The sequence below is a fragment of the Opisthocomus hoazin genome, chromosome 6 (genome assembly GCF_030867145.1).
Source record: "Opisthocomus hoazin isolate bOpiHoa1 chromosome 6, bOpiHoa1.hap1, whole genome shotgun sequence".
Classification (NCBI taxonomy): Eukaryota; Metazoa; Chordata; class Aves; order Opisthocomiformes; family Opisthocomidae; genus Opisthocomus; species Opisthocomus hoazin.
In genome coordinates, this window is record NC_134419.1 from 33,328,570 (window position 1) to 33,342,191 (window position 13,622).

Consider the following 13,622-nt stretch of genomic DNA (forward strand, 5'->3'; position numbering starts at 1 on the left):
ACATGGGTCTTCAACCTTTCCTTGTGTGACAGGAGCATGACTTAATCAGGGTCACGCTCTGGTATATGAGTAATAACCCCGTGCCTCACATTGTCTCTGATGTGGAAGCATCCACTAGGAAACAGTTATGCGAATCAAGTTTTTATAGCGCAAGCATGAATTAAGGGCCACTTCAGCTGATGAGTAGGTGAGTGGAATGAGACTGTGTATCAGTTAACGGAACAGAAGAATTGCAGTGTTTGTAAGACCAGAAGTCGATCTAGTCAATATTGGATGATTAGTTGGGAGGAGCAGGAGATAAACAATGACCATACAAGAAATCTTCATCTACCAGTTTAGTTTCAAAGAGAAGAAATGCTCCAAATGTGAGAGGAAAGTTATTCCATCCTGCTAAGGTTTCTGATGTGGATGTTGTCTAGGAAGGTATGTAACTTTGAAACAAAGTTCACTTCTGTTGGTAAGCAGTAATTTTTATCTGTGTAGATGCTGGGATTGATTTAAACTCCCTTTTGATAGTCAATTGAAATAAGATGTTGGCTGGGAATGCTGGAAATCTACACGGCAACCATGTTCAGGTGGCTGCAAGCATCTGTATGTATTCAGACTAATACTTTGAACAGAAAAGCCCAAATTCTGCAGATGTTTCACTAAATCAAGTTTGCATAACTTTGTGTGAGCAGTTTAGAATCTGGATATTTATTCAGAAAGTGAATTTATTTAGAAAATATATCTCCCTCAATTGCTTATGAAGTCCTATAACCAGTCTATGAGTTCTGGGCTGCACCAGTAGGTTGAGGCCTCTGGAGCCGAAACCCGTTTTCCCTTACGAAATTTTGAAAGTAATGAAATTAAAATAACTATCTGTCTTTTTTAAATTAAAAAAAAAACACAACACACAAAACTAAGACAAATGATCCAGATAAGTTAAATATTCTGGAATGTGTGCATTGTACAGATTGATACGGTGCATCTTGTGGCATATACTGAAGTACTTTGCAAAATACAAGTAATCTAGAACCCTAAAAATATGTAGTCTTGTTTGTTTTCAATTAGCCTTATGTTAGTAGTTCTCATTCTGGTAAGTACCTGCAGCATACCAGACAACCTGTTTTATTATACAAAGCAAGCCTTTACAAGTTTACGTGTGTTCACATCTGTTTATTGAGATGCTGCAGCAACAAATATTGAAGTCCTTTTACTTAAATGAAAAATTGCAGTAATTACCCCCCCCCCCTTTCTCCTCAACTTTCTTTCAGCAGTGATGTTCCGAATGGATCAGCCTTGACACAAGAGAACATTGGCCTCCTGTCAAACAAGACGGCATCTCTCAGCCTGTCAGAGGACCCCGAGGGAGCAGAAGACAGCCACGACTCGCAGAGAGCGGGAGTTACGCCTACGTCTGCTCCATGAAGTGAGGCCGACGTACCCCAGAGTTCCTTTTGCTGGGGTGTTGGTGGCTTCCATCGTGTTTTTTTCCAGGGGTGATTGGAGAAACTCAAGAGCAACAGCAGTAGCAGAGCAGCAGGTCCAGAGGCAATGTGCACGAACACAACTACTAGAAACAAATCCTGCACATAGTTCACATTAACGCATTTTTTAATTAAAAAAATAAAAATTAGCAGTATCTGCAAGCAATTCAAATTAAATTTGTTTTTGTTCTGTGAATGAACTTTATTTTAATAACTTTGGACGCCTTGGATCCCAGGGCTTAAAAAATAAGATATTATATATATACTCTGTTTGATTAATTGTATGATCTTAATGAAGTAGGTTTTTTCTTTTATTTTGGTGTTATTACATACCCAGTGCATAATTCCTTCTTACCTTAATTTCTCAACAACTAAAACAACCTGGCCGCTTCCTTGTATGGTTTAAGGGTAAAACAAGGAATGAGGGTTGGAGAGCAGCTGAGAATTGCAGTGTCAAAAGGCGTGCAGCAAACTTCATTCATGAAACAATTACTTCTGTTGTGGCTAGGGACTGACCCCTAGCTTGTGCGTAAATTATTTAAGTTTAAACGAAGTGACAGAATCCTTGCGATGCAACAGGTGGAGTCCTTTGTGTACGTCCCAGCACAGCATGTGGGATAGAGGATAACAAAATAAAATGTCCGTAGTAACATACGTTATCTTATTTGAAGGTTGCTAGCCTTTTATTTTCTCTTGGCGCTGAAGAGGTCAGCAGAATGCAGAGCAGTCTACTCCAGCATGGGCCTTGCTGAAGCTGGTAGAGAGGCTTCGCTGACCGGTGAAGGTTCTGCAGCCATGACCAACGCAGGATCTCTAGAAACAGAAAGTAGAGAGAACGTAAGGTTATGCAGTTGCTGGAAGGATGTTAATGCTGATGAGCTGGTGAACCATGTTAGTTCATCCAGTGTTTGCTGGGGTGTTTTTTCCCCTTCTCACTATGCCTTTGAAACAGGCTTACCCAAAGTCCAGACAATTAAGTTGATGCAGAGAGACTTCTCACCTCTCTGCCTTTTGAAACGGGTCTTTCAGGTATGCCTCCTTCTCAGCAGCTCTTGCCTTTGTTTTTTCTTCATTTTATTATTATTAAAACCAGGATATCCTAACTTGATTTTTTCTTTCTTTTTGTTCAATGATACATCAGTTGTAATGCTGTCGTGAGGGCCTTTTACTGAAGGAGACCAACATCTTTGATTGGTGCGCATCAATTATGGCAATCTTTAACAAACAGAGAGGAGTTTTTCTTTCTTTTTTAAAGGTGGCATTGTTTAATGTCTGTGTATATTAGAATTTGACACCCGAGAATCAATCTGCAGCTTTTCTGCCACTGCTGCAGTGAATCCTTTCTAGATTCTCGTTTCACAGGGGAAAAGTTGCATGAGAATGGCCACTTAAGGTACAGCACGGATCCTATCGGAAGTAGCCAGAAGTGCTGAAAAGCGAATTTTGCTTGATAGATCTAGTGTACTACCTCTCCAAGTAGATGCTTTGTAAGTGTAAGTTGGAGAAACTGTAAGCCCTTTCTAGATGTTTTCTTTAGAAGTTAAAGAAATTAAAGAGATTTTGTTCTTGCTGCACATCTTTTGACTCTTTCAGCATGGACTGGGGTGGGACCCTGTATGCGAAGAACTCTGTGGAGAAGGATTTTAAAGTGCTGCTCCCTCTGCACCTTGTTGGCCTGTTCTCCTGTTTTCTTTCTGGGTTAGACTACTAAATTGGAAAGCACTGGTTATGTAATAAATTACTGCATTGCTTTGGTTGGGTAAAGCAAGAGTTAATAAATTTTCTTGGTTTTTAGTTTTTCCTTAACCTTAACTCCTGCTGAGGTCATAGCAACCTTGGGCTAAGCTTTGCATTCATCATACTGTTAAATAAAACAAAATGGGGGGTGGGAGGGGATACAGTCCCACTATTGCCTACCAGTAGGAGAGTCCAAACAGAAGACTCGTTTGAGTAGCAATTATTTAATTTGCCCAGTCAAGGCACCGCGTTTATATACTATTTCACATTGAATTTGATTATGCCCTACAGACCTGGCTGGTCAAGGATTTGATACACATATTGGCTTGGGATTCGAGCTTTCTTTTTTATTTAAATAAAAATTTATATATAAATATATATATACATATATACATAGTTATATCTGTATATATATTGGGTATGTTTTAAGAATTTTTTCGCATGAGCGCAGCTGTTGTGATCAAATGTCTGGGAGGTAGAAGCACTGAATGAAAATAAAGGCATTTTTTCAGCGCACACACCCACACTTTCCATATGTCTTCACATGGATTTATTTCGCTCCTAGCTGAACTTTGGCCTCTTAATTGCCAAGAGTAGTTTCGAAGCTTGCTTTTTTTTCTCCTAACCCCTTTTAACTTTTCGCAAAGAATCATCTTTGCACTAGAAGAGCTGCATCTACACCTTGCCCCCATCCATCCATATCTCCTACTATGCCTAGCATTACAGCCGCTCCACTTTGAGCCGAGCAGAGCTAGGCTGATGCAGTTTTGAGCCTGTCAGGTCTGTTCCTCCCTTTCTCTGCTCTGGGCATGGCAATAATTAACGTGTTTCCCTGGCAGCCTGCTCACAAGTCAACTGACCCAGGCACTGTGCCCTGTTCTCCCATCCTTAAGTGCAGAGCACCACTGTCAGGTCAGCCTTCTCCTTGTTGGTTTTATTTAGTTTACTTCTTCCTGCTGTGTCTTCATTAACCCAGGGAGCTCATTTTGGTTGGGTTAAATAGTGCAGTATTCCAATCTAGAAGGACAAGCCCAGAATGTACCTTTTTTTGACTGCAGTAATTCTTTTAGTAAAGTGAATTTTCAAAGATGGTTATGATATGTTTGAATCTACAGATTCATGTACAACACTAACAAGAAAATCTGGAGGGGCAAGATACTTTTTGCCTTTGGTTACTTGTGCCAGCTAGTTTCCTTGCCAGGTTGGGGATTAATTGTTTTCTCCACTTCTGCTCCCAGGAGGATTTCTGCAGTAGATGCTGTTCAGACTGCTGGCCTACATACGGTGAATGCTTCCAAAACCTGTGGATTAGAAGGGAGACCTTACTGTTGGGTTTTTTTCCTCTCCTTTACCCAGCTCTCCATGCTGTACTTTGTGCATAGTGTCCTTGTTGTGATCAGTGCGTCCAGGTGAATGCCCTGTTTGCCCAGCATTATAGTTTGGCTTGTTAAATAGTTTGTTTAATATCTACCAATGGTATTGATTTTTTTTTTGGCTTTGTTTTTTCCCCTCCTTGTCTTGTCCTTTTTCTGCTTTTTTGCAGCAGTTTAGCTGATAAACAGCAAAATGTGGTGCATGCTTCTAAATCTTTCTGGAAGCTGCACCTAAAATTTTCCTTTTTTGTGGAAAAGCACACTAGTAGAACTGGGAGGACAGATAGCTCTACAAATAACGGAACCATTGATGGTTACAGCAGATAACCAGGGAGTACAAATTTCTGGAGCAACTTTCAGGAGTATACTGCTGTATTCATGTCTGTAGCACATCATTGTCCCAGTTGTACAGGAATGCTGTGCACCTCAGTGAAATTGGTCTTAGCTGGAAAGTGGTGTAGTTCCTTCTACCTGGGCGAGAAGTAAGAGTATGGCAATGGTGTTAGGGCACTACTGCATCACTTGGTAGGTAGGTTATATTTTCTACTGCGGTAGACAACTTTGAACCCTCGCTGATACCTGGGTTTGAGCCCTAGCATGGACAAACCCTCCAGAATAGGAAGCTTCGAGTGTCAGGTTAAGCTTCAGTATGTCAAACAGTAACTCAGTCAGTGCAGAAACAATGTTTGTTTATTCTGTAGTGTTGTTTTTCTCCTTCTGTCAACATCTCTTCTTCCTTTCCTGTGACCTAGTTCTCTTTTCTTAACCGGAAAAACTTATGCTTTTTCTTCTGCCCCTCCTGTATTCTATTGTATCCTGTCCCATTTTAGAGTAGGACTTTTCTTATTTAGATCAGAGCACCTTTCAAACTTGCAGCGCTGTTATCTCCTTGCTTCTCAAGCTGTGCTCTGTCTGGTTTCTTCTGAGCCTTATTCCCTCCCTTTTTGCCCATACCTTCCTTCCTTTCCTTCTGTGGCTTGCCCATTCACCCTCCCTGATTGTGTAACAGTGACAGCTTGCTGCCTCAAAACAGAGCATTCAAATGAATTCGCTTAGCCAATAACTTCTGTGAAGTTGCCTTTTCTAATGGTGTTATTACTCAGTGATGCACAAATGTGATATTGCCCCTACTGGTAGGCAAACGGGGGATCTGTATAAACATGGTAAACTGCTGTTTTTCTTTAAAGGAGAGCCAAAGACTTGTGCTTTACATTTTTTTTTTTTTTTTGTTCCTGGTGTAGCCATTTTGATTGTCAAATCTTTGTGGGGTTTTGTGAGTTGACTGTATTATCCTAATAGCAATTTACGAACGTTAGTGTTTGTTAAGCCTTATCCATGCATTGAATTGTGGAAAATCATTCAATTGAGTCATACAATTTGCAATGTACTGAGATGTATCTGGAGTATTCTGATGTGTTTTCAGTCTCTCATGCACTCTCTCGGCTGACGGAATGGCTCACTTGGAGAGGGAGGAGGAACACAGAAATCGTACATAATCAAAGAAGCCTTGTCTTTAAGTGTTGAAATCTGAATTGAATACTGGTTTTAAATTTCTTCAGTTACAGTAAAAGATATGTCTGTGTTGCAAATGTGACTGACTTTTAAGCCCTTTGGAACTGAAAAGACTTGTCAAACTGTAGCATTACATTAAATTAGATGTGGAAGAAGCAAACTTGTATGATGATATTGTCTCTTGACAGCACGAATTGAGTAAGGCAGGGCAAATTCTGTATTAGAAAGGGCGAGGAGTGAGGTTTTTCATCGATAATACAAGAAAGCCGTTTGCATTTCCCTTCCTTGATGTAACTTAAACTTGTGCAGGTCATTTGGTTCAGAGAAAATCTGTAAGAGTAGAATAAACCCTCACTTCCATTGCCATTTCCATTTATAAATCTGGACTATAATGAAGCAGACTTATAGGATAGTTATCTGAAGAACCCCAATATAAACTATCTTCGGTTGACTAGCTGTTTCAGACCCACTTTTATGGTCCAAGAGATTCAGTGCTAATAATCAGAAGGTTCAGTGGCAGGAGTGCCAACTTGTCTGTTCTAAAATGAGGGGGAAAAAAAACAGATAAGCAGTGTGCAAGTTCTGTGCTTGTCTCTGTGTGTGTGAAGAAATTGTTGTAGTCCTAGAATAGATAGAAGGCACACAGAGCAAGGCTGGGGCTTGGTATTACCTTCATATTCAAATTGTGTCATCGTTCGTGTTCCCAAACACACACTTCCTGTCTCCGAATGTTGGTAGCACTGGTTTAAAAACAGCCAAAAAAAGTCAGTGTGTCAGCAAGTGAATTTGTTCTATCACAATAAATCAATTCACCTGGATGGAAAAAAAGGAAGCAAAAGTTCTTGAGTTGTCTAAATGGTAATTAGACGTGAACTGGGAGAACATCTGCCTTGCTTGAGTAAATGTAAACTCTGAATTGATGAGGAAAGTGAAGCAGCTCTTCTGAGCTACCTTTTAGGGTGTAGCCCTGGTGCTAATGGTTGGATGGTTGTTACTTGTGGTATACGAGCATACAGATTATGTAGTGAAAATTGAGTTTTCTCAGATCAAATATAATCTTGAAATGTCAAAAACTTCATTGGGGATTCTCTGTTCCCCACTCAACTGTTACCAACTGCATTATTTTCTCTTGAAATGTCAGGGGGGTGAAAGAGGCCGGAGTAAGTTAGTTCAAGTTATCCAAGATTAGTAAGTGGTTTGGGGGGATGTTATCCCAGCACAGTGTCCTTACGCAGTTAACGTGCTCTTTATTCTTGTGTAGGAAGAAGAACGTAACTGCTTAGTGTTGTCACAGTCTTCAAGGCGCTGCTCAGGATGCAGGTAGAGCCTTTATTAGCAGGGAACGGAGAACAAACTTGGTATTTATTTTCTTTATAATTTTATTTCCCTATGGCAACTGTAACATCCTGCCGTGGAAACCCTTTGAACACTAGGGTAAGGAAAGAGGGTGCAGCTTTTTCTGCCATTTCCCAATAAAAAGAGCATGTAGGGATGTGGATTTGTCTGCATCGGGAACATCCTAGTCATAAGAAGCTTAAAATAATGACCCTAATAATCAAAACTGGATGCCTATAGCTTAGTAACCTAAATAATTGATCTTTACCAGGCAATCTTTGCAATTCGAGGGAGTTTGTGTATAATTTTAGTGCAGATTGCCAGGAGTTCGGCATTTGGGAAAGTTTCGGCGCCTAGCTTCATCCGGCAAGGTGAATGTCTTTGGATATGCAGGTTAGAAATTTTCACATTCTGAGAAACAACCGAATTTAAGATCTGAAAGCTTTAGGAAAACACAGTCATCAACCTTAATTTGAAAAATACAGTCTTGGGAAAGGGGGAAGCAACAGGTGGTGCAGTGTGTCTGAAAATAAAAAGCACTGGAGATGATGGAATTGCATATGAAATGTAAATGGGGAAATATACCTGTAAGCAGGAAAGAAAATCTTGTGGAATATTTGATGTTTAAGAGATTATTTGCTTCTTTGTAATGTTAAAAGGATTTATTAATTCTGTGGCAGACAGTACTCACAAGTCTTTGGCATCCAAACCAGATTGTGTATTGGCTGGATCCCACAACTGGATGTGTGTGCTGACCTCTTTAGTAGCTTCTTAAAAAGAAACTTGGTGGCAGCATTTTATAAATGTACAAAGCAAGCGGAGACAGAAGTGAGGAAACCCTGTTGGTGTCGCAGCTGCTGCATAGTTGAGAATTGGTACCGTTAATCCGCAGCCTCTCCTAAGCGAAGCTGCTCCAACATGCGCAAGTCTAGCGCATCAAATGACTTTTAGTTTGTCTAATGTTAAGGAGTTCCCGTTACCCTTTTGGCCTCTGCTTGCCGTGTAAGCAGCCTCTATGCTAAGAGGAGCTTTCCTCGAAGCCAGCTTAGCGACTGTGCTGTAGCTTGATGATGTTTTCCCTGTTTTCTATAACTGGTAGCGTAGTGTCGAGCTCTCGCCCCATTGTGTTTGATGCTATGGGGAGGAAGAGGTGAGGCAAGGAGTGCGTGGGAGGAGGAGTTGTGAGATCTGTATGACAGCTCCCACCCCCTCTGAAACCATCTACTTCCAGTTGTGGGATTTCTCTATAGATGACTTTTTTTCCCCCTGTTTATTTTGTAAGCCTAGTTTTCTTCGATCTTGTTGGTTCTGTACGAGTCTCCCCGAGACATTCTGCAGTCATTATCACCTTTTTGGGTGGAGTTTATTTTATTTTTTGGTTTGTTTGGTTTTTTAAATAACTTTTTAACATTGGTGCATATATGCTTGGGATAGAGCTCATGTAATTTTCCAATCGTATTGATTGTATGTGATTGTGCCCTGCAGAGGTATATTTAACAAAAAATAAAAAGGGTAGTCTAGGTAATAAAGGAGACCGTGAGATTTGTTGAGTCAGGTTACGAACTATTTCTTGACTTTATTTAGGATCCTGGTTAAGTGAAATTCCCTGTCTGCTGTTTTCGTAAGTCCATGCCAAACCGAATGTCATTAATTCTCTCTTCCCGTTTGAGCTGATTTTTTTCTTGCTTTTCTTCTCCTTCTGCTGTTTTCTTCCTTTCCTGCTTCTCTTCCCCATCCAAAAAAATTCTTGAGCCTTCATGGGAATGGCGACTCTGGGTTGGTATTGTGAATATTTATTGTTTGTAACTATCAAAACATTATTAATAGGATTAGAGTAGAATGTATGAGAAGAATTCCATAAACTGAATTCTTTGCAAGTTCAGGGGAATTTTGAAGTCTCGTACGTACAGGCCTGGTCACGGTGGAGACATTCAGAGGCACACGAGGCACAGAGATCCCTTTCCTTGAATGGTTAGATGCTGTGCTGCCTTTTGGAAAAACTGAGGTGACAAAAGGAGTAGAAGAAAGAGTTCGCTATATCCAACTCCCCCTGTCCTTACTCCTGTGATACACTTTTTACATCTCAAAGAAAAGCCATCTAGATATGCTGAAATGGAAGCGAGTGAAGGAGGCAAAAGGACCCAGAGATCTGAAAGTCAGTATTTGTCTGCTTTATTTCTTTTTCAGAACTATAGAGCCAACGGTGTCACTTTTGTCTGAAAGAACAAGGGAGTGGAGACCTATTGTGCGCGCGTGGTGGTTAGATAGAACAAGCCATACAGCGAAACGCTGGTTTCTTCCCTCTTCACCTTGCTTTTCTCCCTCTTAAAGCAGACTCGGCCTTACTGTGCTTCCACATGTTGTCTAAGGGTCCTGTGAGTTGCAGATTCAACAAAAAAAAATTGAGTGGACAGGTGATAGTTGACTGGTTTGTAAATAGATGGAAGTGTCTGCAAGGTCTTACCTGCTTTTCTGTCAGCATTTATATTAAATGATAAATTAATGAAGAACACTTTGCAATATCTCTCATTTCTGTCTGGGATGAATGGGCATTCTTCTAAATTTTATGTGAGGTGCAAGACTGACTGTAAAGCTTTCTCCAGATCAAGAATGTGTTTGTTCTCTGTCAGGCTGGAGCATAAGAGATGCTGAACGGACCTCTGGGGGTCTGGTCTGTTCTCCTCTGACTCTGCCTGTGAGCGAAGCGGCTGCTTCATCTGTTCAACAGAGGTGAACAAGAAAGGAGGTGAACAAGAAAGGATACTCAATTAGCTAAATGGATTATTTTGCTCGAAGAGACTCTACATATTTTAAAAAACCAAAAAACAGAACAAAACAAACCAGAGCAAGGAGCAAGCAGCGTGCCTCTAATGTTGAGCCTGTTTCGGAACTTGCCTTAAAGTGAGAATAAGGTTTGCCCTGCAGTCTGCTTGGTGATTTTTAATCTTCTTTCGCTCCTTTTTGTGGGCTTTAGCCAAGTCCATGGCTGGCTATGAATCTGAGAGTGGCTGAACATAGTCTAATACAGAATAAGCTGCTGCTGCACTGAAGAATTGTTCCTTCTGCTATTGCAGGGCAAGCACAGCCTCCTGCCCAGGGAGTTCGTTCATGCGTTTAGTACTTCTCTCCTTGCCTTTGAGCCCAGGCACTGGATCCAGTCTGAGGTGTGTGCTGTGCTGGACTGAAGCCCACCACTGCTGACTGTTAGGCCACCTCACACTTCCACGCAGTTGTATTTTCTTGCTCGATGGCTTAAAGTATTCAGTTCTGATAAAGGGAATTGTATTTACTGGGCAATCCAGCAGAAAATGGGGTGTTTCGGTTGGTGCTGGTTTCCTTTCCGTTTTTCCCACTAGTCTGATGGCCAAGGATGCTCAGGTACTCGCTGAGGAATTAAAAAAAAAAAAATAGTATTTCTGCGGTGGTTGGCTTTTAAAGAAGATCTGAAGTGCTGTGGAGTCAGATCGCTGTGGAAGGGAGCTGTGGCTGCTCTGCATCAGGAGAGCTTTGGGGAAGCTTGAAGGGGTTTGTGCACAGGAAAGGAGGGAGGCTGGCTTCAAGGGGATGGGAAACGCTGGAAAATTTCTCTTCCCTTTGGGTATGGATACCAGGATGGAAGGGAGCTGGAAAAGGTTAACCCATGGATTTTCTTCATCCCATCTTGCTCCGAGTGCATGAGTCATCCTTCCTGTGCATTGCTGTAATACTCAACAGTGAGCATCCAAAGCACAAACCAAACCTAAGGACGTTTGTGTTCCTGCTCACCACTCAGGTGTGTTTAAGGGCTCTTTGTTTCTGGCTTCTCCTAAAAGTGGGCAATTCAGAGGACACTGCAAGTGTTTTGAGAAAACACGCTGTCTCTGCTCCTGTAAACTGCTCTGGGCTCTTTACTCGGAGTCTTTCTGTCTGTGAACTGCACCTCTGGGAGCAAAACAGTCCCTCCACTAGAGCAAAGGCGGCAGCTACTGATTTATATTAACACTCTTGTCACTTGGAATGCTCCTTCGGTATAGCTCTGCCCAGCCGCGAGTGCTTTGAGCTGAGCAGGCAAGAAATCGCTACCTACGTGCTGCACTCAAAGATCTGGTTATCAGCCACCCGAAAGGGTCTGGCTTGGGCAGCTTCTAGATCCCTTCAGCCCTCCAGTGTCAAGTCTGGAACTGGCCTCCCTGTTAACAGGGCCCCCGTCGTCAGAGAAAGCATTTCCACGGTCGGTTTTAGGTGTTTGGCCCCTCTTGTACAGCGAAGCAAGCGTGCAGCCGCTGTGCCAGTGTACTTTGTCACACCGGTAAGAGTTCATTCACATTAGCTTGAGATACATGGGATGTGCAAAATACCGTAGGCATTTGCTGTTATTTTCACTGCGTTAAGCTGGCTCTAAGCGTTGGGTGGATGGAAACCTGTGCTTGGATGTCTGCCTGCTGCTCTCTGCTGGCTGTGCAGCATCCCCAGTTCCCCCCAAGGACCCTGGGACCTGCAAGCCTCTGAGTTACCTTGGAAAATTAAACCACCGGCCGCTTGGAGCACCAAGGTATGGTCCTTTCTCTTGGAGGACGTTTTAGCTCCGGCAGCAGATTACAGATAGCCAACCTGCAGGTTACTCGCTGGCTGCTGCTGCGGCTCTGGCCTGATCCGCGGGCAGGCAGAAAGCGGCGCTGAGGCGCAGGCGTCCATGCGAGTTGCTGGGCAGCGTGGAGAGGGGATTGTGTAGGTTTTGTGCTTGCTTCTGATGAAGATGTCCCTGATTATAGAACTGATGAGAGAGGAAGAATGCATATTAGGTTGGGCCAGTGGGAATTTGGGTGGTGCTTTTGGCCCCAGGCTGTGGAGGGAAACCCACAAAAGCCAAGCTGGGTCCAGAGCTTGTCGTCCCTGCTTTCACATGCATTTATTTCCACAGTGTCTCTCCTGCTGTTATTCTATTACAGGTATAGCAAGGGCTTTTGCAGCTGCAGACTGGTTTGGGGGAAAGTACTTTCCAATAAGAGCTGGGCTCTTCCTGGAGGCGAGTAACAAGGTGGCTTTAGCACCCGCTGAGCCAGCCAGCTCCTGGGTTTTCATGTTCAGAAAATTTGTAGAGCAACCGCATGCTAGATCAGAGTTGTGTTGCTCAATCCTGCTCCCAGCACGGCTGCGCGCGGGGAGAGGCTGTTAATCCGTGGCTTCCCAGCTGTGCGAGGGACAAGGTGAGCATAGCGCGGAGGGGGACGCGGTGGTCGAAGCTGCGGAGTGTGAGGTGGGGCGGTTTCTCCCAACTTGGGCCTGTTGGTTTGGGAATGGGGGGTGATGGGGCTTGGGGCAGAGGGAAATATTTTTCTGAGCTACAAGATAGCAAAGTGACATTTACAGATACTTAGATCATCACATTTTTATTTGAACTCGAAAGTTAGGCGTTTTTTTTTTCGTGGTATGAGCAATTATTTTTCTATTGACAAGAACTGGAGACATCTGGCACTTGTGTGGGGTAGGTGGTCGAACTTTCCCTTGTCAGATTGAACTTTAAAACCTCTTTCAAACTAAACATTGCGCTTTTTTTCTGCTCTTTGCTTAACCTTCTGCAGCCGGTCATCAGCCTTTGGCCTCAGCATCCTACTCCCCTCCTACCTTCCCCTGCTTTTGTCCCAGCTCTGCTTGAGCACAGAAATCCAGCGGGGAAACTGCTTTGGACTGGTTTGGGCTCAGGCAAGACTGCTTGTTCTCTGAACAATTTGCAGTTACATCCTAAAAGCAGAAGGCTGGAGGTACAGGGGCAGGTAAGAGAAGCAGCTTCCACTAATCTGTTGCTGTTTATGAACTCCTTGTCACAGATTCTTTTTCCTTTTGCAGCAGCCTAGGAGTTTTAGCTGCTGCAAGAGTGCTTTTTCGCTCTGGGCATGGGCCCGAGGAGCTGATCTCTTGCCCGGCTGTAGAAGAGCACTGCTGATCCACTTTGTGCTCTGCTCTTGGGGGCTGGGAGGACAGGGAGGGCTTTTCTCAAGAGCCCAAGTCAGTCTCAAACTGTTTTGAGCTACTTGGGTGTGCTGGGCTCTTCAGCAGGCTGCACAGGTGCTGCGGGATGTCCATGCTGCCGCAGCAGCAGCGCTGGTGGGTGCTGGAGGACGGGCTGCGGGGCTGCAAGCCCGGTCCGTCGTCATTCCGTGCCACGCTGAGAGGCAGTGGGATGGAAATGGCCCGCGCTGGCTGGAGCCCGGCTGTG

The 13,622-nt window shown here is 43.2% G+C and overlaps 1 protein-coding gene across 18 annotated transcripts in view; it reads left to right on the forward strand.

The window, feature by feature from the left end:
• RC3H1 (ring finger and CCCH-type domains 1) overlaps positions 1-13,622 on the forward strand; it is a 75,882-nt gene that overhangs the window by 55,503 nt on the left and 6,757 nt on the right. For 11 of the 18 annotated variants that reach the window (XM_075422633.1, XM_075422642.1, XM_075422645.1 and 8 more), the window contains one exon: positions 1,257-9,901. The exons of 1 other annotated variant lie outside the window; for it this stretch is intronic. In XM_075422633.1, the coding sequence (XP_075278748.1) occupies positions 1,257-1,410 (154 nt within the window). In that variant the 3' untranslated portion in view covers positions 1,411-9,901. Of the gene's footprint in view, positions 1-1,256; positions 9,902-13,003; positions 13,180-13,622 lie in introns of those variants that run through there. 6 more of the 18 variants (XM_075422639.1, XM_075422641.1, XM_075422644.1 and 3 more) reach the window with 2 other exon arrangements.